This window comes from Gadus macrocephalus, chromosome 2 (assembly GCF_031168955.1).
Source record: "Gadus macrocephalus chromosome 2, ASM3116895v1".
NCBI classification, from domain to species: Eukaryota; Metazoa; Chordata; class Actinopteri; order Gadiformes; family Gadidae; genus Gadus; species Gadus macrocephalus.
Window position 1 is genome coordinate 10,419,520 of NC_082383.1, and position 24,915 is coordinate 10,444,434.

A 24,915-nucleotide genomic window follows, 5' to 3' on the forward strand; every position below is an offset into this window, starting at 1 on the left:
GAAATCGAGATGCAAGGATTTAATTTCTGTGTTTTATTTTTCTTTAAGGATCTGTACAGAGCTTTCTTCATTATTTAATTTTTACTCAATTCAAAAAGATAGTGTCTAAAAATATGGTCTAAGATGCACCTTTTGCATTTCTTAATCTTCTTCACAAATAACAGTTTGCACTTGATACCAACATATTGTGTGCTAACAATAGTGCAAACTCAGACCTCGAATCAAACTTTGATTTGATTCGCCACTCAGACACGTTTGCCCGAGTCCAGCATCTCTACGACTCCCTATTGCAGAGTCTCTTGGAAGAGGCAATACAAAATATGATTGTTGAATTTTTTCTCTCCCATTGAACAAGTTATTCAAGTGGATAACTTGTCATTCTTTCATAGTGGATGGATGACTAGCATAGTCTACATGATAACAGACCGAAACATGTTCTGATGAAGCGGGATTACAAGGTCATTATTTTCTCAAAGCCTTGTAAATAATAAAATGATACACAGTGGATTCAATAACAATCAGTAAACTTGCACATATTTACAAAGGTGTGCATATAATGGACATAAATGTCCATTTGTTGTCGTTAGATGTTCTACTTTTTTCATTTTTTAGGCAAACGTGAACAATGGCATCTAACAGGAAATAGAAAGATCTTTTAGAGGTACAAACTTCTCTTCTCAATGATGGCAGGAATGTCAAGGTGAACACGGAAAGACCGCCCCCCCTAACACAAGTGTAAACATTCTCTCTTGCTTTCTTAACAAATCCCCTACAATAAGCTATGAGGGTACATACAATATTTACAATTTTTGGGTGCCTAAGGAAGAAGTGAACACAGAAATTGTTGTTAACACCTAAAAGTGGAATGTAGGTCAGAGGCTGTGGTAGATTCACACTAAGTTACGGTCTCTACGGATTCAACATGTGCTAAAAATTTTTCCCAAAAACCACAATGCCTTTCTATCTCTTTTGTTTTGTACCTGAAAGCTCATTAGGGGAAGTATCGACGCATAACAATAAACGTTTATCAATGTAAGTCAGCCTTTGCTTGTTTTAACGCATCATTGGTTTGCTAACCTTTACTTTTTCAAGGTCTTCAGCCTTTTATCAGGCGTCCGTCTTTTAAAATCGTGCAATCAACCGTCACATATCCAAGTCTGGAGATATCAATGTTGAGGCAGGTTATAGGCCATCCCACCCCATTTCTTAGAGGAAAGTCCTTCTTGGGCTCCGACTCAAATTCCTATTGAAAGAAAAAGAATCCCAAGAGAAGTCTGTGAACTTGGTTTATATGGACTCCATCCTATGGGCCAGGTGGTTGGTACTGGCAAGACCACGGCCCAAATACAAATGGTCCTCGTTCATTTGTGTTCACAGTACACTCCCACACAGACTACCCAGCGGACCCCAAGAACCAGCCACTAGGAGGAAGAACAATGTTTTGCAGAAAAACCCAAAAATGTCTTTCTTCGGCGAGGGTACCTGGGTACGATGCCATGGCTGGTCAGGTGACAGCAACCACAGGAATTTGATTGGCTGGTGTTCAAGAAGGGAAATGTAAAGGGTCAGCCCTCCCTCCAGGTTGACGGTGGAGCCAGGCTGGACAGGACCAAGGGAAGGGATGGGTGGGCAGTATATAAAGAGGCATGGAGAGATGTAAGACAGAAGTGTGAAAGACGTCCCCCCAATCTCCCTCTTCTCCAGGGCGGGAACAAAGGTGTGAGGAATAGGAGGTACAGACAGACATGAAGACAAAGACAGCAACCGTCTTCTTATCCTCCGCCAGATCTGAAATCAAAAGAAAAGACTCAAGATGCCGTCAGGCCGACAGTAATGCATCGTCAGAGGGAGTTAATACAAATCAGATGGAATGAAAATCTGGATATGGGATGCTCCCTGACAGAAAAGTAGCAAACTAAAAAAAACTGTATTGGAGGCGTGTGGTGACGTTTTATGGGATTCTGGGATAAAGTGCGTGCTGCCTAAAAAATACAATCACATAACATCAGAAGAGAAGTGAAAGGAAATTCACTCAGAACTAGTGCTGGGTAAAAATATTGATTCATCAATGCACTGCAATTTATTTGTTCTCGATTCAATTTCTATGTTGAATTATTTTGAAATCGATATTTCCATAAAAAAGAAGAAGAGAAAAGCATAATCAGTCATTGTAATCTAGAAGTGAGTATGTCTAAATGTACATCCCCTTTTACATTTGTCCACGTTATGATTATTACTTTTATGCTGCAGGTTTGGCTCAGGAACAATACTATAAAATGGTGTATTCCTTTTTGCTAGTTAAAGCACAATGAAATGGTTAATTAATTTAGAAATGGTTAATTCTAAATAATATGTAGGTATTTTTGTCATCTGCACGCATTATTGAATCGATATCGAAGCAATTGGCTCAATATCGAATCGAAGTCTAATCGAATCAAGACCTAAAGAATCAAATTGAATTGAATTGTGAGGTACCTGGCAATACCCAGCCCTACTCAGAACCATTGGATGGGTTTCAGATGGATGGAGGGTTGGATGGGATGAGACAGAAAATAACTGAAGACACAAAGACATGGGTGACTGATCATACCTCCCTCGCCGGATATTCCTGTAAAGGGAAGAGACAAGATGGGGGGGGGGGGGGGGGGGGGGGGAATAATTGTTTAAAAGAAAATCACAGACAAAATAATAGAATAAAGCAGTTCACCAAGCATCCCTGTATGGTATAGTACAGTACAGTGTTCAATCTCTGATGTAGTATCAAAGATTGAACATTATCACTTGAACACGTTGACGTTATATCCCACATGGTGAAATCCTCTATCATAGCATTGTTGAAATGGGTTTGTAGCAATCTCTGGTGCAATATATGCATTGTCCCTGTGAAATAAACATTTGAATATACATTGCTAAATTAAAAATGACTCCAAACTGTACTGAAGTAGAAGTTCCTCTCTTTAGTGTAAAGGAACAGATGCCATCATATGAAATGTAACCATATGCAAACGTTTCAGATTGGGATAGGATGCTGCTGTATCTCTGCCACTTACTCCTTTATCCTGAATGTTACAGATCTATTTAAATCAAAATCATTCACCTAGTACTTCCTATATCCTTCTAGCCAGGCATGAAGTGGCCCCACATGCAGCATAAAGGTCTACAGGTAGCTGTTGCACCAACTATCTCAGTCCTCAAGCTCGGAATGTGATAAGGACGATAAAGAGCGTGATATGGATTGATGTTCCCTATCTCATTCAAAGGCAGACCACACACACACACACACACACACACACACACGCACACGCACACATACACACGTCACACACACACACACACACACACACACACACATGCAGAGGCTGGGATTATCTGGCAGTTAAGGGAAACTTGATTACATGCTGAAGTGAGCAGGTTTTTGAGTTGTAGTAGCAGTAGATCACCACCACAGAAGCAAGCACACAGAGGCACACGGTGACGGAAAGGCACTCGAAGCGCGAATGTCCAAGCAGGTCACTGAGCGCTCTCGGTCTCATGGTCTCACAGTAAGCTACTGCAAAGGCAATTAAAGTTATTTATCTTCCACTTGGGAATAATCTGGATTTTGAAGCTATGCTTGTGTAGCAAAGCATTGCGAAGCAGATTCGAGTGAGCACAGATCATTACAACATATCCTACAAAGGATTTGCTTTGTTTTGATGACACCATGAGACACACTCATACAGCAAGCCATATAGAGGCTGCGACTAGCCCAGATCACCAACTGTCACCTCTTAAGGTGGATTGTCTCAAATGGCTTGAAAGAAGAATTGGGATAGAGAGTGATAAAGCGAAAAGAGAGAGAGAGAGAGGGAGAGGGAGGGGATGTGGTTTGAGGAAGGAAGGAAGGTGGGCTGTGGCTTCAGGTGCAAAAGCAGTTATTTACATATCGGCATGCCTGGACTCTTACTTAAATCCCCATCCTGTTCCCCCTAGGACTATAGCGGCCAGGAGAATAGCGCCTGCGATGGAACCTATTATGATATTGGTGCCACTGGGACCTGCGAAGGGAGGGGGGATGGGTGGGGAAGGGTTAGGGTTAGGGTTAGGAAGAGGAGGAAGGGGCAGAGGGAGCAGAAACAAAAAACAACAACACTCAAATACACACATCAGAACACGGCATCGACAGCGTCGACAACCACCGGAGAGAGGGAGGGCAAGGCAGAGCGCCTGAGAAGAAGGAGAGGGAGAGCGGGAGAGAGAGAGAACGACGAGGGGCGAGGGGTGTGCAAGGGAGGTCAGACGACAATTTTTTTTTCACTTCATCAACATTGCGCCTCTCTGGTCTATCAGCTCTGTAACCCTCTCGCTCAGAGGGGCCACGGGTTATGTCTCTTTAGCCCTTCGAGGTTTGCACTTGCTCAAGTGCTCTGGGCCATTGACAGACTGCAACAAAAAAAAAGGTGAGGACAATGCGTGACAATCCACACACACACACACAACACAATCACGCTCACACACTAGTACACTCGATCCGACAACAGCAGAGTTCCCAACACACACAAAAACACACAGAAATAGTAGAAAGGAAGAAAAACAATACACCACTTCTCTTATGTTTAAAAATAGAATTGTACTATTTAACTCCTACCAGTCGTTTGAAGCAGGAAGGCACACACTCCAAACACACACACACACACACACACACACACACAGTGATAATGAAGACAAATAGGAGGGAAGAACTATAGACGGACAGAGATAAGGACATAAGAGGTAAAGACAGACAGAAGTAAAGTGGCTTAAAGGACCTTTCTTCTCAAGCCCAGCAGGGGTCGTGGGCTCTGGGATGGGGTCAAAAACACTGCAGTCCTTCCCTGTGTAGTCTCGGTCACAGATACACTTCACCTCGTTGCTGCAAGTCTGTGATAAAACACAGAGAGAGAGATAGAGAGACACTCTTTTGAGGGAGGATTCAAGGTCAACGGAGGGCCGACAGAAAGATACGCATTTTCCATCAGAAAGATCTGAATTCTCTTGTCTGTGATTAATTATGAACGCCTTATCTCATTTGTTGCCCAGAAAATGTGTTGATTAGAAATACGGTGATTCTTAACTAGTTGTTCTAAATATGTTGTTATGCCATTTAATGTGAGTTTCAATGATAAAATGTCATGTCAATGTCGGCAATACATTCGTTTAGATTAGGTGTTCCAATCCAATAAAATGTAATGCAATGTCATTCTAATCATATCCAATGTAATGTAATGCAAACCAATCCAATTGTACATCAAATCCAATCTAATAAAATTTTATCCAATTCAGTCCAATTTTATCTTATTTTAAGTAATTGAATCGAATGTAATCTAGTCTAATTTAATCCTATTTGACCCACTCTAACCTAACCAACCTTAAATCATATCAAATCTAACACAGTTCCATGGAGGGTCCTGTAATCCAGCGTGATAATGAGCCCTGGAGGCGGGGGAGGCGTACCCCGTGGTGGGAGCATGTGAGGCCGTGGCTGGAGCCCGCGCACGAGCTGAGGTTGAAGGCGCTGAGCGGCAGGCAGCGGTGCTCCAGACACATCATGTTGGGACCGCAGGGAGTCCCGGCCTCCACGTAGCCCAGGTCAGAGCCGTCCTCCAGCAGGGCATGGCCACCGCTGACACACACACACACACACACACACACACACACACACACACACACACACACACACACACACACACACACACACACACACACACACACACACACACACACACACACACACACACACACACACACACACACACACACACACGAAATATGGAGGAAAAAGTGAATTGGATTAAATGTCACTTAAAATGACACCTCATAATAATAATAATACTACATGCACAGTATTCATCATTGTCAATCATATGTGTATTCTTGGCAGACGACATCATTGCATCACGTCTCCCACCCACCGGCAGTCCAGGTACTTGTTCTGGTGGTAAATAGTGAGGCTGGTGACATCACCCTGTAGGTCGCCAAACTTCGGCTTCACCGTCAGATTGGCACAGAACAGGAAGCCACACAACACATCCCTGGAGAAAACATATGAAAAGGAGAAGCAGCTTTGCCTTAGCCACATCACAACTCCCGTTGAAATCATTTTCACCATTTTTTTTTTTTCATTATATCCTTACATAATGCGAACCCTTGGTCAATGTTTTTGACCAATCAGAATCAGGTAATCAACAACGCTGTGGTGTAACAGTGTTACAGTGTGACGCTTATAACAACACACAGACTCACGGCTTGTTGCACTGCAGCCAGCCCTTGCCGTCCATGTCGGGACCGCAGTTCCCCTTTTCTGTCCCCTCGGCATTGAGCTTCTCATAACAGAAGCGGTCAGCAGAATCTGGCAGAGTAAACATAAATATTGTGACTCATACGCCAACATTGCCAGTGATGATCTATGACGCACTATCTGGCAGATATGTGTTGAGACCAGGGGAAAGCGCACCAAAAATGACCATTTGAAATGTAATTGCCCTGCTCACAATACAATTCAACGTTTCATCCAATATGTCTTCATGGTGGGTCATTTGTTCGAGTACTATACAGCCGAGTGCAGAGTAGAATTAATCATTTACACCTTACTAACCCCTTGCAAGGGGGAGCAGGTTGAACTGCTCATAAACAACCTTAATCTTCATTTGTATGTGAGCAATAGACAATAGACTTGTGTGTTGTAGTGAGGCAATGTCATTCAAATATCATAATGCCAAGCTATGGTAACGTATACAACAATATGCAATTTGGCACTGTATTAAAGGCCACTTTTTGTTGTGCGATTCAAATATCACTATGCCTCAGGTTAAATCTCAGCCTTTTACCTCTTTCATAGGCTATTGCTCTTCAATTTTCTTATTACACTACACCCACGAAGACACTGAGACCCTTCGTGGGCGACATCACACAGGCCCTGCATTGCATAAAACTGCTCAATGGACTGACAAGACGTTGCTTCTACGTTGTTGTCAGTGTACCACAAGCACCGATCGGCTACAAACTCTTGAATTTGGTCCCCCAAGAATTGCGTCTGCCGTTTGACCATTGGTTTAACTGACCCGTCGCTAAGCTACGCCTTTAGAACGCAGATGAGCCAATGACATTACAGCCTCAACTATACTCGGACAACTCCATTGAAAACAACAGTAGGAGACATAAAATAATAATTCAATGGTGGATTTATGTTGTTTGTGTCAAAAAAAATAAACATGGTCAAACGATGTGCATGGGGTTCATGTAACATGGACAGTCGGTATCCCGAGAGGCTGCAGAATGGGGTATATTTCATCCCTTTTCCCAAGCCACAACGGGACAAGAAAAATATGTAAAGTGGATCAGACTGTGAGGCATGCCAGAATACCAACTGAATTTAAGCTTGTTACCTTCTGTATGTATTTTAAAGATTTGAATATACCCCTCCATAGCGTAATGTAGTCCCTTTCGATTGATCCTTGAAGAAATCAAATCCTTTTCCGCCCAACATTTCTCCAAAACGTGCTTTGATTGACTGTCAGCTGATATTTTTCCACATGTTTTTGTTAGGGAGTTCGTCATGGTAATGACGGGGGGCGTGACTTAGCGACAGGTCAACTGTTCGCCTGGGGGCCTGGAATAACGGTAACATACACAGTATGTGTGCCATTTTGTGGAAGCTTTTACATGAGCACTGCATTGAACGCTGCGGTGTTAATGCCTTACTCTGACAGTGAGAGATTGACAATTGCGTTCACATCGACTGCATGGTCTGTTATCTGATGGAGGGGAGGTTCTTAAGCTCTTAACAACTGCTTAATGAGACCATGATGACAATAACAATGTCCAAAAGCACGAGAAAAGTATTTCAAATGCATATAGATATATATTTAATTATGCATTTCTTTTTTCTCAAGAGCTATTTTTTTCCTGGGCAACAAACTGCTAAAAAAAGGCAGGTCTATACATCTTTAAATAATTTAAGTTTCCCTCTTCACAGTATCAGTACTCATGGTACCCTTCATTCTTGTTTGCAAAATATTGGAATTCTGTTTGTGTAGGTACATTGAGCCTCCTTAGGCGTGATTATTGTTAAGGTTGGGTGTGCTTGGTGTGACCCATTAAAGATCAGTGTTTCAGTAGGGCTCTTCATCATACTTACTATAACCCCAAAGTCCTCTGCACTGGGCATCTCTGGTCCTGCAACGGCCGGCGTAACAGCGACCCTACAACCAGAGAGTTATTAGACAGGACTGTAAGAGAGGAGGGAATATAAAATAAAAGAGCACACATCTAGCTTACCTGACTACTGTCACACATGTATCCATCCAGCTTGTGGACGTTATGTGGGCACTGTGAGGGAGAGAGTTCGTCATAGATTATTCTGTCAGCATTAGCACTACATGTAAGAATCAGAGTCCTTCTCATTACTGAGAATCACTATCAGATATCGAAAAAGGATTTTTACATGAAATCTATTATAATCCCAAGTCATTTCATTATCCTTTTTCCTTCTATTCCTTCAAGCCAATTTAATTGGTTCTATTTTCCCTCCTGGCTCACAGCCAAGCGGATGACCAATCACCGTACGCTAACGTGGCCCAGGCAGTTGCGTAGCTGCAGTGTTTCAGACTTTTTGAAGTACAGATTACACGAAACAGCGAGGGATTCAGACCACAATCGTGTGTCTTTCCAAGACAGAGCTTATTAGCCGACTTTGAGATTGGTGCATTTATACAATTTTGGACATTTTCAAGATATTCGGTAGGTGCGTACTGGATACATCCCTCTGTGCTATGTGATGGTTATTTTACGTTTTAGATCCTGTTGCCCATCACTTTAAGTGTTATTTGTATAAAATATCAATGACATTTTCTTTGGTCTGCATCAAAAAGCTGAAGTGCGCACATTTAAAAATGATTGCTGTTCTAATGAATAATCCAAATTCACTCATTCATCCCAATCCACCTAGGATCAAGTGTGTTGGGTCCCGGGGGGCTGCCTACCTGACTCGAGTCTCCGGTGCAGGTCTCTGGAATGTCACAGTCGTTCACAGCATCTCGACACACCGCTCCCCTCAGCTCATACTGTGGACAACACAACACGCACAGAGACTTAAAGGAGAATTTCACCGATGGAGACATGAATCTGTATTGTATATGGGTCATATATGAAGTCGAATAGTAACATACATTTCTAATTTGGTGCCTTCTTGACCGAGCGTTCACTCCCTGCAGTCCAGATTGAACCGCAGCATGGAGAGGAAGTGATTGTTGCTGTTTGCGGACTCCCGGAGCTCTATATCTAGAATATAGATTATATATAGATATCTATATAATATGGGTGTCTCTGGTACTTCCACAACAAGTCAAGACTCGTAGTGGGGGTTATCTTGGCCGGAATCCTGCACTGGTTCGGGTACCCGACGGTTGACCCGCACGATTTGGATGAAACGGGTGAAAAATAATGTACTGTGGCGCACACAGCTTTTGGCCATGATATTATAATATAGATGTCTATATATTATTTTAGATAATTTAGATATAGAGCTCGAGGTTTCCCGCCGGAGCGAGAAAATGAGGGAATGATGCAAGACCATTCAAAAATATGACTGGGTTTCTAACGATACAACATGTCCCTTTCACATCCAGAATCCCCCCATAGTTCCCAGCAGCACCTATTCATTGCCAGTAAATTGTAAGAGCTAATTATTATATATGCCTGTGTTGTCTGGGATGTTTGGTGTTGTCTGTAAATGTGTGACCCTGCTCAATCAGGTCTCTCCCTAACCCGACTGCTCACTAACCTGACGGAACGTGTATCTACTCACTAACCTGACAGAACGTGCATCTACTCACTAACCTGACGGAACGTGTATCTACTCACTAACCTGACGGAACGTGTATCTACTCACTAACCGTTATCACTAACCAGACAATGCTGAGGATGAGGGCCGCTGTGGCGAAGCTGTTCCACAGCAGACTGACCCTGCACCCACTTCAGCAGACTGACCCTGCACCCACTACAGCAGACTGACCCTGCACCCACTACAGCAGACTGACCCTGCACCCACTACAGCAGACTGACCCTGCACCCACTACAGCAGACTGACCCTGCACCCACTACAGCAGACTGACCCTGCACCCACTACAGCAGACTCACCCTGCACCCACTACAGTAGACTCACCCTGCACCCACTACAGCAGACTCACCCTGCACCCACTACAGTAGACTGACCCTGCACCCACTACAGTAGACTGACCCTGCACCCGCTACAGTAGACTGACCCTGCACCCACTACAGTAGACTGACCCTGCACCCACTACAGTAGACTGACCCTGCACCCGCTACAGTAGACTGACCCTGCACCCGCTACAGTAGACTGACCCTCCACCCGCTACAGTAGACTGACCCTCCACCCGCTACAGTAGACTGACCCTGCACCCACTACAGTAGACTCACCCTGCACCCACTACAGCAGACTGACCCTGCACCCACTACAGTAGACTCACCCTGCACCCACTACAGTAGACTGACCCTCCACCCGCTACAGTAGACTGACCCTGCACCCACTACAGTAGACTCACCCTGCACCCGCTGCAGCAGAGGCCGTTGCTGCACATGGCGTCATGGGTCAACGTGCACTTCTTACAGCACGCTCCTCCATTGCGGGCGCACTCCTGCCAACACACAATGATTTTCTTTCATCATTACTTGTTTTGTAAAGTTACTATGTGCAATGAATAGCTATCATTAAAAGCCAAAACAACATCAATGTACACTAGATGTATCCCCAACAGTGTGTTGGGCTCTTAATGTTCTCAATATGTGCAGTGTTTCAATATCTCCCCAGATGTAGCCTGAACATCACCACCGCTCTTAGGTCATGTCTAGTCAAGTTTATTTGAACGGCACATTTCATATGGTGCATACAGACTCAATTCGCTTTTAGGTGAAACATAGAAAGGCACTACCTAGAAAGGCAGGGGGGGGTAAATTGACAGTAAGTGACAATAGGCCTACAATTTAAATGATGTATAAATTCAAGTTACAATTATAAGAAGCAGTCAAATGAAAATAAAAATTAAAGTCAACACACCAATTAGGAAAGGGCCGGCCTTACATTCAACTAAAAGCTGAGGCAAATAAATAGTTTTTAGTCTACCTTTAAATTAGTTCACTCATTCAGAAAGTAGGGAATTCCAGAATGACCTTTGCTTGCAGTGCAGTGATCATGTCAGAGATATAAGATGGGGCTAGGCAATTCGGTGATTCAAAAACAATTAGAAGTATTTTGAGATCAATTCTTTGGTTGTTCAGTCATTCTTCATTTTTAAATTGTCCTGTTCCGGTAAGTACTGTGGCAGTTGCATAGTGTATAAGCTGGAGTTTGTTAAGTGTTTGCTTTGTTCGTCCAGCAAAAAGAGAATTACAGTGGTCTAAATGACTTGAGATAAGCATGTACTCATTTTAGGGTTAGGGTTAGAGTCATGTCCGGATAGGAGGCATTTAACTTTAGAAATAACTCTAAGGTGATTAAAGGTGCACGTCTTTGAGATGCTTAAAATATGCCTCTGGAAGTAAAGATCTACATCCAGAGTTACATCTAGTTAGTTTCTGACATCCTCATAAGGATTTGCTAACAGGGAGGTTAACAATGGATACAACTGTATGTCTCAGGGTCTTAGGGCCAACTAGTAAGATCTCAGTCTTAATGTAATTTAGTTAAAAAAAGTTTTGGACCATCCAAATTTTAAGATCCTTAATACATTGGATAAGGTTCTTCACAGGGCTGGGATAAAATTGGGTATCTTCAGCATTTGAGTGGTAAGAGATGTTAAATTGCTGAATGATAGATTGTAGTGGATGCAGATACAAATTGTAAAGGAGAGGATCAAGAATTGACGATTGAGGTACCCCATATCAAATGTTAATGATATTGGAGGAACATATTTCAATAGAGACAGAGAATGTTCTCTCATTTAGGTAGGATGAGATCCAATTAAGACCAACCAAATTTAAGACCAACCAAATGCTCAAGATGATGTAAAAGGATGACACGATCAACAGCATCAGATTCTGCACTGAGATCTAGTAGAACTAGAACTGAAAGTGGCTGAGGTTCAATCTATCCCAGACTGGTAGATGTCAAAAAGATTATTTAGAGACAGAAACCACAAAGAAATTGTTTATATGCAACCTTCTCCAGTATTTTTCCTAAAAAAGTCAGGTTTGAGATTGGCCTATAATCTCTGATAGTTGTGACTTTATTATTAATCTTTACACTTCTCATCCGAGCGGAGTTCAGAGGGTATCATTCAAGAGGGGTTGATAAGCCAGAAGATCAATGTTATTAAATAGCATTTTTGAGTTGTTTGAATGTTCCGCATAATCTTAGAAAACTACTACTGTCGGGACAGGTTCATTTCTTTGTTATATTGACACAGCTGTTCCTTGAAATGAATGAAGTCAGCCTGAAATTTGGTTTTATTCCATTCGCGTTTAGCTTTGCAGCAAGTTCTTCTTAGGTCTTAAATCGGGATGGGGAGCTGCAGTCCTATCTAAAGGTACCTTGAACCAGGGCTCATCCAGAGCCTTGACACACAAACAAGACCAGACGATGACTAGCCAGACACTTACCACCTGGGATCCACAGTCACACTCCTCCCCCGGCTCCACAAAGCCATTCCCACACTCTGGAGGATCCAACAGCTGGGTAGAAGGAGGAAGAAACGGTAAATGGAGGGAGATATGTCAATAACACATTGCAAATGTATCAATATGATATCAATATGGTATCAATATGTATGATTTGGCAAAGACAGTAGAGAGCTTTCAAAGGCAGAGAGGACTATGTGAAGTCAATGACTCGCTTTAAGGAAATCAGGCCACAAGGATAATTAATTAGTCTATTAATAATAAGGCCTGGAGGCCCAGAGCTCCACTGAGACTGAGCGTGCTCCTGCTCCAGCCTGAAGCCCACCGTGGGCTCACCTTGTTTGGATTGTTGAAGAGACAGCTGCCACCTCCCTGGAGCAAGAACTGGGAGTACTCATCCATACTGCAGCGGGAGAACTTTCTGGGCAGGTAATATCTGTATGCACACACACACACACACACACAGATACAAATAAATAAAGCTATATTAACTAACACTATCTTTTTAATTTGCATCATAGAGGAGTGCCGCCATCCATGAAGAGCCATCCATGAAGCCATAAAATTTGTCTAACCTTTTTCCCCAAAATGTCTTACATAGAATTATTCCTCAATCCCTCTTTGATATGATTAAAAAAAAGACGTATATTCTTGAAATGAAAATGTATAAAACATTATCTCGGGTTTATCCCGACACTGCCATGTGCTTTGGGCTTAAGAATCAAAGCAACTGAATGTCTGACAGAGATATTGGTTTCTAAACATGGCACTGCTGCACTGTTTGATGGCAGCATGTTGTTGTGGTATTTGGGGTTTAGTGGAGCAGCGAGAGCAGATGCTTACCCGGTGTCCTCCATGATGCAGCCCAGCCAGGCGTCCGGGCACCTGCAGTCACCTTGGAAACCCAGGAGGAGGAAGAGGAGGAATACAGCATAAACAATGAGATGGTTGTATCAGTGCTTCGATGAACCAAGAGATCATCCTTATGATCGAAGCTAGACGCGGTAGCTAGCTGCAGCTGGGGAAAATATGAATTCTCCCTACTGGTCAAAAAATCTAATTGATGATTTAATGATGGGGGCTGTTGTTAACAAGAAAGAATGAGTAAATAGTGGAAACAATGTCGGACACAATACAATGTCACATTAGTTCTATTCATTAATTCCCCTTGATATTGGCGGCAGCTAAAGCCTCCCGCATCAATAAGCTAGCATGCATCGTCTAGCAGAACAAAGGGCTTAATGCTACCCCATCCAGATCGCTTCCCTGTCCCGCATCCAGGTAATCGCTCAGCTAATGGAGAGAACACCTGTTGGATGAGGGATCTCCGCTGGTGCAATGCCAAGAACTACATCCAGTCCCATCTGGATAATGATAATGACATACTTTTATTAATCCCCAGGGGGAAATTCCTTCTCTGCATTCAACCCATCTTATGTTTGGATCAATTGTCCGCCTGCCTAACAGGGCTGCGCCCGGGAACAAACTCCAGGTGCAATGCCCTTGCCATGGTCATGGGCAGGTGATAACTTGCATGTTTTTGTGGTGTGGGAGGAAGCCGGAGCACCGGGCGGAAAACGTTAACATTGGCGAGATTCACAGCCTTCACACAGAAAAGTCACACTTTAGACTGAATATACTATTATATAATATATTAGGTATCTATATAATATAATATTCTGCATAATATCACGACCAAAAGCTGTGTGATACGGATCTCTCCCGTCTCAGGGGAATATGAGGGAATGATGCAAGACCATTCACAAATATGACTGGGTTTCTAACGATGCAAAGCTTAATGCAAATGCGTGAGGTGTCCCTTTAAGAACTTGGAACTTGGATATACCTGCAGCACTTCGGGCGTTGTTCCAGCGCATCCCGATGTTCTGGCCCAGGCTCTGGCACAGGGTGACCGCCATGGAACCCACGTTCCCATACTGGAACACAAGATAGAGGAGTTACCCTGAGTATTCACCAAAGAGGGGAACCTTTGGTCGTGTGCCCTCTCTGAAGGGCATCGCATTGAGAGCACTGATCAGAATGGTAGGTCCCCTCCTCTATTACCTCGTTAATGCCACCGCCCCGGGTCTGGGAACAGACCCCTCCTGTGTAGGCTGTCCCGCTGCGGCTGCTCTCGAAGGTTCGCCCCCTGCAGGTGGGGTAGGGAGAAGGTTTTTAATGCAGGTGGGGTAGTGAGAAGTTTTTTAATGCAGGTGGGGTAGGGAGAAGGTTTTTAATGCAGGTAGGGTAGGGAGAAGGTTTTTAATGCTACTAATGAAGAGTAAGACTCAATTAATTTGCATTCAGAGCATGTGAGATTTTTTTCTCTGACTGGAATGTGAGTCGGTCTGTTAGGATTTAATTAGGCATTTAAAAAATGTACAGAAATGTTAAGCCTGCCAACAAGAGGTAACTCGTAAAAGTGTAAGTAGAAGAGTAGGTTATACAAAGAGGTAGTAATGATTACTCAACTTGGAAGTAAAATAACTAATAAACAACAGTTTCCTTTGATGTAAAATAACTAATAAACGACCATTTCCTTGGGTCTTTAGTGGTGATCTTTCTGGGTAACTGTGACTATATTTTGGCGGTTCACGTTTTACCTGTATGGAAGTGTTACATTTGTTCTCATGCTCTTAATCTCAATGAAGATGAAATAACTATATACCATGCCGTGCGTGCAGGGACTGACTGCAGAGCTTTATAATAACGTAATATTTGTTTTCTAATGATGAATGTTCGCTGGGCTGAGAGACGCCTACGAGAAGACGTGGACGACGTCGCTCTGCTCCCTGACGCTGTCTCTCCTGTACTTCATGAAGTTGCCCAGCGTTGCCAAGGGATCCGCAGACACCTCCATCTTATTTTCAGACGACCAGGTCTCCATGGCGACAAGCACGATCCGCGTGTTCAGCTGTTCCTTGTACATCTGAGGGTTTCCAAAAATACCCAGTAAGTCTGTCACTGTGTTTACACTGCATCAAGAGAGGAGAACATCTCGCTCCTAAACATTGTGAATCCTGTATCTAACAACTGGGGTAAATTCACCCACAAAACACACACACACGCTCACACACGCACACACACACAGGGACTATAATAACACAGTTTGGAGTTCTGTTTAAGTTGAAGACGTCTTACCGCGTCAGCCATGTTGACCACAGCTTTGGCAAAGTTTTTGGTCTGAGTAGTAGAGCGACGCAGCTGCACAAACTGTTGAGAGACACACATGATGTAGTGTGTACGTTTCAGTGAGAAAAAGACGTGGTTAAAACAACATACTGGGCTGGACAGGAACAGTTATGATGCCACTTTATTAATCCTGGGAGGAAAAACATACTGGGGCTAAGACATACTGGGGATAAGAAGACATCATGGTGCCTGACAGGCAACAAAGACACTCACGCATGCATGTCCTTTCACAAACACACAAACAGCCACAATAAAATCACAAATGCAAAGCACAGGCTTGTAGACGCAGACAGTCACACACACACTTGAGAAGAGGAAGGGGAGGACGAGGTGAGGAGAGGCCTACCAGGTCATAGTCGTTGACCACCATCAGCTCTATGTATTTGGTCTCGGCCTGGGCCGAGGGACGACGCACGTGCCTCTTCCTCCTCATGAGACCCTTTGAGGACTGTGAGGTGATTGTTTGGTCGGGTCTGTCCTCCTCTCCCTCGTCTTCTTCCACTCCATCGCCACGCCACTTGCTATCTTTAGCACAGCCTATGAGGAGCAAGGGCAGTCGGACTGGCGTGAACCTTCAATAGGCGTCTGTCCTGTTGTAATAACAGGACAGATTACCTTCCTTGTAGTTCTGACCTCCATAACACATGCTAGAGAGTCAAGAGGCCTGCCATTCATAGAGCCAACCTTTTTAATACGCATTTCGATTCTGTTTCTGTCATCAACAGTAATGTTGTTACCCCAGCACACAATAGCATAAAAAACAATGGCTATCCTCCTCAAAAGACCTCAACTTGTTATGAATCTGCAGTAGCATTGAATATCTACACTAACAATAATATTACAGGAAAGATGTAATACACATTTACTGGAAAAGTTTGAACGCTTCTACCTGGGCAATGAGGGGTCAGTCTAAAGTCTGGCAGCCTGTGGATCGTGTGAGCACCATCCTCCTGAAACCCAACACAAAACAACAACACAGTGTAAACAGACAACACAATAAAAGCAATTAATCAAGAAATGTTTTTTGCAGTCCTTTATAAATGAGTCTTGATGTGGATGTGCTATCCTAGGTGGCCGATCACGTCGAAAGCATTTTAACAGCTGGGGGAGCTATTTTGTAATTGTTATCAATGGGAACAAAGCGTTTTGCTTGCTGCTTTTGCGTAGCTTGAGGGCCTTTTGTTTTTGGCGGTGCGCCCTAGACTCCCTGGGTTGAAAAATTTAAACAAAAAACATCATTGTAGGTTTAGGTGTAGATGATCCGTGGTTGGTTAAATTACAAAGGAGCCACGAGCTGCTCTGCTTTTTACTATTTATCTAAGAAGTATCATTTAGAAAGATCAACCGAGATGCATATCTATGCAAGTCAGTATAATAACCAACATGACCATTAGACCATGAAACCATTCTTGCCAAGTGTCTTGAGCATGGCACACCAGAGAGCTCTGCCTACCTGGTGGCTCCCATTGCGCACAGGTTCGATCCCATAAGAGAAGAATCCATCTGAGAACATTCCACTGAGAACACAGCATCCATGTGATAGAGAGGAGAGCAGAGGTAAGGACGGATCAATTACAAAAATAACAGCAACAAGCAACATAAAAGTCAGGACAATACATCTTCATATCTGAACATGCAGTCTTTGGGCTATATCTCCTTAAAGGGTAAGTAAATCCCCCGTTTTTTAGCAGAACTTTCACATACATCGACACCTGGAATGGAATGGAACCGATGTATCACATACATGGGTTCCATTTGAGCAAGTGACCACCCTCGTGCAGCCAAAAGAAAACAACCACTCTGTTAAAGAGTTTATAGCCGTCCATCTAGTCTGTCCCAGTCCTTCGTCATACTTCTATAGTTTTAGTTTTGATTCAGGGATTTTCAATAATTATCTCTCCTGCTCTTTATTTTATGTTAGAGGTAGCTATAATAGTTTCTTAGGCAGACAGGGACTTTATTTGAGGGGAATAGAGGGGCAGCTCACCAAAGGCCATGGCAGGTGGAGAGGGCAGCCCAGGAGCCTGGCAAACCCCGTAACCCCCCCTGGTAGTAGCAGTGCTCGCCCCCCTGAGGAGGCAAAGGTTACACACTTCAGTGTCACACGCTCAACGCCTCCGGGAGACGCTGGTGGACTCTGGTCAGGTAGGGCAGGACAAGGCCTGTGTATTTCTGCAGCACCCTTTTGAACGGACAGGACATAGACAGGAATGATGTTAGAAAGATCAAACAACAGGTCGGGTCCCAGTACCGGCAGTGGAGAAGGCCTAGGTCGAGTTTGAGTTTTCTGATTTCAATTTATGTTAATTTGCCAACAATAGTTGTGCATTTATTGAGGCTAAGTGGGTCTAAGTGGGACCCAGAGGCGGTCAGATACCGCCGAGCCCTGGCTTAATTTTTTTTGGAGAAAGGCAAATGTAAAGGACAATCATTGAAACAAGAAACAAGAAAAACATTTTAAAAAGAGAACTATTGAATCAAAATATATCATTAAAGACTTAATATGGCAGTCTGAAACCGATGGTGTCCGGAATGTTTCTATCTAGACTAAGATGAGGAAAAACGAGACAGATTTGGTGACTGCTGCAGAAATCCCTCATCCCTTATACCTCCTCTCGCTCTTTCTCTCTCTTCCTCTCTCTTAGCACATCTTTCCTTCCCTCTCTCTCTCTGTGGCCCACATGGCATGGTTTGTGACCTACTTGGATGCATGTCGATCGTTCCATTTAAATGAACTGCACAGACAATAGAAGTGGAGTAGCCGGCATGAACCAGCTCCTTAATAAATCAACACGTTAGGGTTGCCCCCACTGCGCACAGAGGAAATACATGGACCAGGAAAACCGCATCGATGTGTGGTGGTTACATTTGTAGCCTGCTGTACAGAAAGCCTGTTAGCAATAGCATCACTGCATTGGAATACTATAACAAGGTACCTGCTGATTTTCCTGTCCTTTGAACAACCTTGACTACCTTAGCAACACCGCCCTAGCAACAGCCTCAGCCAACACCGTCTCCCGGTAACTTTGTTGGAAGTGAACGCATTGATCCACATTCACAACACTGTGAAAGACCTGGATAACATTTAAACTACAAGCTGCTTGCTTCACTTCTGTTAAACAAACTACAAACATAGCCGCTTGATTGAGAAAGATCAAACTTGACCACATACATGGAGGTGTCTATTATCAGATTTCTGTCACAATATCCGCATCCAGCAAACATAGCTAATGCGCTCCTCACGAAAAAAAAGTGGGCTGGGATTGAATCGGGGTTTGGTCCAGCCGAGAGACAATCTGGTCATCCCCACTACCATCAGCAGCCTCACACCCATCACAACAGCCAGCACCCCCACCCCTATAACCACCACCATCAACTGTGACCTACGGCCTCTTCTCTGCCAAGGACTTAATGACACCGCCGAATGGGCTGGTCTGCTATGGAAACAAGCCTCTCATTGGACAGTCAGAGCGAGGGATAGAGTTGGGGAGACGAGAGTGGGCGGGTGCATGGGCTGTGTGTTGGATGGGTGGCTGGTGTTGGCGGTGTAGGTGGTGTATTTATCAGCCTATTTGTACAATGAAATAAAACGTTCTGTCCTTCCTCTGGTGTGGTCTGAAAATTAACAGCCCTCTGATGCCTTTGCTTTGGGCCGCGACCTATGTTTCTGACTATCTTTAAATACTTTCAATGGTTTAGAACAATTAAGACAGTTAAGATCAATGACAATTGTTAAGAGTCTAAAGAGAAATTTCCAAATCTATTGTTGAATTAATAAATAAATATCTTAATATGTTCTTAGAACGTAAGCAGTTTAACAATACGCTCTCAGACAGTGGGAGAACGGGAACAAAGTGCAGCAACTAAATAAACTATGGCTTCACGTCTTGTGTGTGTGTTTTCGGTAAATAAAACAACTGATGAGGTTTGGATTTGATTTTAGACCTCATTGTATCCTATCTGATCATCTCATACAACAGACAAAATGTTACCTCAAACTATTTAAATAGTAAAAACAATACTTAAATGTCATCCACAGCAAAACAGCACTTACCACAGACTGCAAAGGTTTTCCATCGTCATCAAAGTGCCTTTCGATATATTCGGAGGACAGGAGGTGACTGCAATAAAGAGAAAAACATCTTTGAATTGAATACAAACCATCTAACAATAAAAGTATACTAATTTATTCATTATATTCTAGTGTCATTCTAGATAGCCCCTTCCGTATTTTACGCTGTTTCTTTTAACAATAAAAAAAATGTAATCGTACTTATTTCCCATAAGTACGATTGTATCTACCAGCATCCCAAGAACACAAAAGTATGAAGTGTGTCAGCATGTTGTTAGCTTAGCGTTTATGCCCAAGACGCGTGCACTAGTATACTTTCACAATGCTTGCCAGTGCTTCTGTGCATGTTTATGTGAATTGATCAGACTCAAATCTTTGAGTTTGATTCATACACATTTATGGTTTGCGTAAGCCTCTTCCACAAGTATCCCCCGATAACACATTTTATTTTATTTTTTATTTAACCTTTATTTCACCAGGAAGGTCCCATTGAGTTACAGTAACTCTTCTCACAGGGAGTGCTTTGTGCCTCTTATGGAAGAGGCACAAAGCACTCTAATGCGTATGGAGTCAGCGATTAAGCCGTCCCACGTATCTGGGGTCCAGAGCATTTGGGTCAATGTGAGAGTGATAGCGGAATGTACTAACTGGTTCAGCTCCAGATCCAACGTGAAGGTGGCTCCAAAGCCCGCTACCTGGAAGGAAATCTGGGCCAGGTGGACCGGCTGCAACAAGCACAGACAAAACGTCGGCCATGTTGTATGTTTTCCAACCCAAAATACCAGAATCCGAGAAAGCACCGGTGCCACATTTTGTAATAATAATATAAATGATAATTAAAGTAAAATAATATCAATAATACTCATAAAAATAACCCATACATACAAACAAACATAAAACAAACAAGAAACAAGAAAACCGGCAAGCAGGACTTTGAGGGAAACAGGCAGATGAGACATTAATAGTGAGACACAGAGAGAAAGAGAGGAGTGGAGGGAGACATAAAGAAAAAAGAGAGAGGGGGAAAATGAGAAAGAAAGAGATACATGGAAACAGACAGGCAGGCACTCAAACATACAGAGCCACAGAAAGAGATCCTCTGAAGCAGAACAAGGGAAATGCAGCATACTGCTGACAAACAGAGGTCTACTCTCTTCTCCAGGAGCATGAGCGGTGCCAGCATCGCGCCCACCAGTTATTCAGCGTAAAGGAAAGGCTCTGTGAATCACTGGCCCATCACACTGAACCACAGCACCTGATTAAACTCTCTTCCCCAGGGAGGGCAGACAGCTTGAACTCAGCTGGAGGAAGAGGGGGGCGCTGTCCTCTAGAGAGGATCCAAACAGAGCACCTATGGTTTTTATTTTTGTTTTGTTTTATATTGGTTTGTTTCTGTGAATCACTGGATCCTCTTTATTTGAACAACTTTAGTTTAGATAGGGATTATATTGTACATGATATAATGAGGGATTTGTAACTGTAAGTAAGGGTTCATTTCTGGCTTCACATTTCCAGCTTAGCTAATATCAACCATCTGTCCGCATGTCCACATGTCCACATGTCTGTCTGTCTGTCTGTCTGTCTGTCTGTCTGTCTGTCTGTCTGTCTGTCTGTCTGTCTGTCTGTCTGTCTGTCTGTCTGTCTGTCTGTCTGTCTGTCTGTCTGTCTGTCTGTCTGTCTGTCTGTCTGTCTCCCTCTTCAACCTCCCTGCTTGTTCTTCTTCATGACAAGAGGAAGGTGTGGGTTTTGGTCCTATTCATCAAGATGGCGAGTTTGGGTTTAATTTTAAATACAATTCTGTAAAGTACAGTCATGCCAAGTGTCTTTAGTGTTAGTGGGTTTAAGCTGTAAGTCTATGACACAAGCCATTAACATACGGCTCAATGAACCCAAGGCACAAGCAAAACTGAGTAGGGACATTACCATTAACACTCCAGCGAGGAACTCGATTGCTTTTCACTCGTGGAAAAAATAATTCTTTGCTAGCTGGGCGCTACGCACAGGGTTAGGGTCAACGCTATAGGTCGGGCTTCAACCCCGAACTCCATAGGACTACCTTGGCAATGCTGGGGCTAAAAGCTTGGGTTTACCGCTTAAGACCTTTTAGGAAAGAAGATAAAGGGAGTGACAGAGCAAGGGAATTGAACCGTAATCTATACCCTGGATGCATCTCATAAGGCTCATTGGCTTGCCTCCAACACATGCACTTTATCCTCAAGAGAAAATTCTACAGCTAATGTAGTCCTTTTCCTGCACACCCCCCTCCTCCTTCTCCTTTCAAAGTGCATCCCCTCACCTTAGACAGAGATGGGGATGGGATGGTGGGGTGAGGGTTGGTTGGCTGGTGAACTTGCTTTGAAGCACTTCTTCTTTTCAATATTTGATGGGAGGAAATACTTCAACGCTCTACTAAATAATGCACTTCAATGGGGCTCAGTGTGGCAGGCGTATAATCGGACAGGATGCATATTTCAGGAGCATCTTAAAGTGTCGTCGCTGTGGAAATTAAGGAGCCAACTTTAAACATGCACGCAGAAACTCAAATCGGGGTGCATTCATCTGTCCAGCAGTATAATGTCTACATGTATTCACGCCAATCTGAAGATACTGGAGGGTCATTTGTCAAGATTTTAAAAGCAGAAGTGAACAATGTGTCAGCTTTGCACTGGTATACATTGATTACAAGAAGTTGAAGGACAGATATGTAGGTCAAGTAGAATTCCTTCCTGCATTGTGATCCGTAGGGTGGTGGTTTTCACCCATATCCACAGGGGTCTTTAGAGCTAAAATAGGCCTAGTAGAAAATACACAAGGTGTGAATCTACACTCATGGTTAGCCAAAAGCATTGGCCAGATTGAAATGGCAAAATTTATAGATATTTTTTTAATTTTGAATACATTTTACAGTGGAGGCGGAGGACGGTCGTGGTGCGTGAGAGAACAGGAGGTGGGGATTGCGCGAAGAGTTGTTCTTCCTCAACGTACCAATTTCTCCACGGTGCCATTCGTTACCCGGGTATCCAAGGACTCGCGAACGATCTCCTCCTCCGACTCGATCTGCTGCACGAGGCGCCTGGGATAGGTGATCTCCCCCGTGGGCTCGCTGCTGTCATGCCGGCCCGCCGATGTGGAGAACCATTCCCACACACTCGCATCTTGCACCGAGGTCCTGTCCCCGTCTAGGGAGGGAATGGTGGGTCACACGGGTGCAAAAGTCAAGAGGCCTACACCCCGGTCCCCTAGGCTGAATGACGTCTCTCGCTCCAGGTATAAAACACGAGCATTGAGTGCATTGCGTATCATTTCAGAAGTTGTTATTTTTATAACAATCAACCCAAAATCGACATTGCGCTTTATCACACGTGCAATGGGTGGCCCTGGGAATCTTGTTGATGCAGCAAATCTACCGCATTGGTTCTTAACGCTGAATGTAGAAAAAAAAACAATTGGGGTTCAGGCCAGTGGGCTGTATCTTGGCACCTAAACACTACTGAAATACAATCGCTGGCGGTAGTGACAAAATAGCGCTTGCTGGTAGCCTACAAAATGTAAATTCAGAAGCAGGGGGAAAGTTGGATGGTTGCACGCCTACATACCCACCCCCCATCACACACACACACACACACACACACACACACACACACACACACACACACACACACACACACACACACACACACACACACACACACACACACACACACACACACACACACACACACACACACACACACACACACACACACACACACACACACACACACACACACACACACACACTTACCTGAAATGGCAAGCCTCTCGCCCACTGCCGCAAAGACCAAGCACACCACCGCGAGCATGATCTTCACATATTCCCTCGGATCACCATCGAGAGCGCCGGAATGGCATCAAACCAGCTGAAGACGAAGACTCGCGACGCGGGCACAGTGAATGGCAATTCAATCAATTCGATTGGCAGAACATGTCGCGATAAACGCACCCTGTCACCTACCCACCCAGCTCCATCCGACCGACAGGGAGTATCAACATATCGCGGTGGAAATGATGAATCATGTCGGCACTGATCAACGTAAACAAATATAATGACCGGTGAGGAGGGCGTGCGGACGGAATGAAACAGGGCGTGTGCATGCGTGCATCATTCTCAGTTTTTTCGGGTCTTGTGCGCGTGTGTGTGTGTGTGTGTGTGTGTGTGTGCGTGTGCGTGTGTGTGTGCGTATCTGCGGTATGCGGAAACGGAGAATCGGGTAGGAAAAAAATGAAAGAAAGAAAAGAGTCAGGTCTGCGGTGACGAGGAATCGTGGGCTCGTGGTACCCTCCTCCCACCTCGCAAGTCATCCTCCCGTTGCCATGCAGTTCTCTGCACGCGAGGGAGGCTCATGAGATGGCGAGGGCTCGCGCGGATTGTTGGCTATGAGCAAGAGTGGTGCTTTTGCAATTAGTTAATTCATTATTTTCCCAAAGCATATATATGAATTGAAGCCATTCATTTAAAGGCAGGCCTTGTATCACGTGTGTGTGTGTGTGTGTGTGTGTGTGTGTGTGTGTGTGTGTGTGTGTGTGTGTGTGTGTGTGTGTGTGTGTGTGTGTGTGGGTTCAGGTTAAAGGGTGCACACCTTGTTCATCTATGATTCCACACACTAGTCCAATATTATGGCTATCCTTCATTCAGCATGTTCGGTTGATTGAGTGTGCATTCAATTTAGCACAGATAAAATGCCTCTCGGTCTCTTCTGCACACTGTGTGAGTGCAAGGATGAGCAAGTATGGGAGCTATATGCTTTTCCTTTGGGATATGTGGCGCTCCTTTCTCCACTGCATCCAGCTCACTAATGTAGAAGCAATAAAACATTGTGCATTCTAACAACTGCCTCGGAAAAGTGTAATCAGAGAGAGTGAGGCAGAGAGAGAAAGACACAGAGATGGAGAGACCATCGAGAGAGAGAGAGAGAGAGAGAGAGAGAGAGAGAGAGGGGGGGAGAGAATGAGAGACAGAC

General features: G+C 43.9%; 1 protein-coding gene across 4 annotated transcripts; it reads right to left on the reverse strand.

The window, feature by feature from the left end:
- Positions 1-18: 18 nt before the first annotated feature.
- On the reverse strand, positions 19-24,262 carry LOC132448639 (disintegrin and metalloproteinase domain-containing protein 11-like). Of its 4 annotated transcripts, none has more exons than XM_060040092.1 (26): positions 23,700-24,261; positions 22,901-23,094; positions 20,564-20,640; positions 19,898-19,964; positions 17,831-17,913; positions 17,297-17,360; positions 16,733-16,793; positions 16,190-16,380; positions 15,793-15,864; positions 15,414-15,580; positions 14,716-14,800; positions 14,498-14,588; positions 13,495-13,546; positions 12,988-13,087; positions 12,634-12,705; positions 10,581-10,673; positions 9,000-9,080; positions 8,296-8,346; positions 8,156-8,219; positions 6,262-6,367; positions 5,931-6,050; positions 5,473-5,641; positions 4,788-4,899; positions 3,947-4,037; positions 2,476-2,608; positions 19-1,788 (listed from the first exon to the last, which is right to left on the reverse strand). In XM_060040092.1, the coding sequence occupies exons 1-26, from the start codon at positions 23,755-23,757 to the stop codon at positions 1,372-1,374; spliced, it is 2,871 nt and encodes a 956-aa protein (XP_059896075.1). In that variant the 5' UTR covers positions 23,758-24,261; the 3' UTR covers positions 19-1,371. The 4 variants fall into 4 exon arrangements, with proteins under 4 accessions (XP_059896075.1, XP_059896082.1, XP_059896089.1 ...); XM_060040106.1 differs by having other exon boundaries at positions 1,638-1,788; positions 2,591-2,608; XM_060040099.1 differs by lacking the exon at positions 3,947-4,037 and having other exon boundaries at positions 1,410-1,788; positions 2,591-2,608.
- Between the last annotated feature and the right edge of the window lie 653 nt (positions 24,263-24,915).

Bases quoted from the DNA above. Each gene is read 5' to 3' on its own strand.
- LOC132448639 (XM_060040092.1), bottom strand. From the start codon at position 23,757: ATGCTCGCGGTGGTGTGCTTGGTCTTTGCGGCAGTGGGCGAGAGGCTT. The intron at 15,581-15,792 runs GTAAGACGTCTT...GGAAACCCTCAG, and splicing joins TGGTCAACATGGCTGACGCG to ATGTACAAGGAACAGCTGAA. The intron at 4,038-4,787 runs GTCCTTTAAGCC...CTCCCTTCGCAG, and splicing joins TGCTGGGCTTGAGAAGAAAG to GTCCCAGTGGCACCAATATC.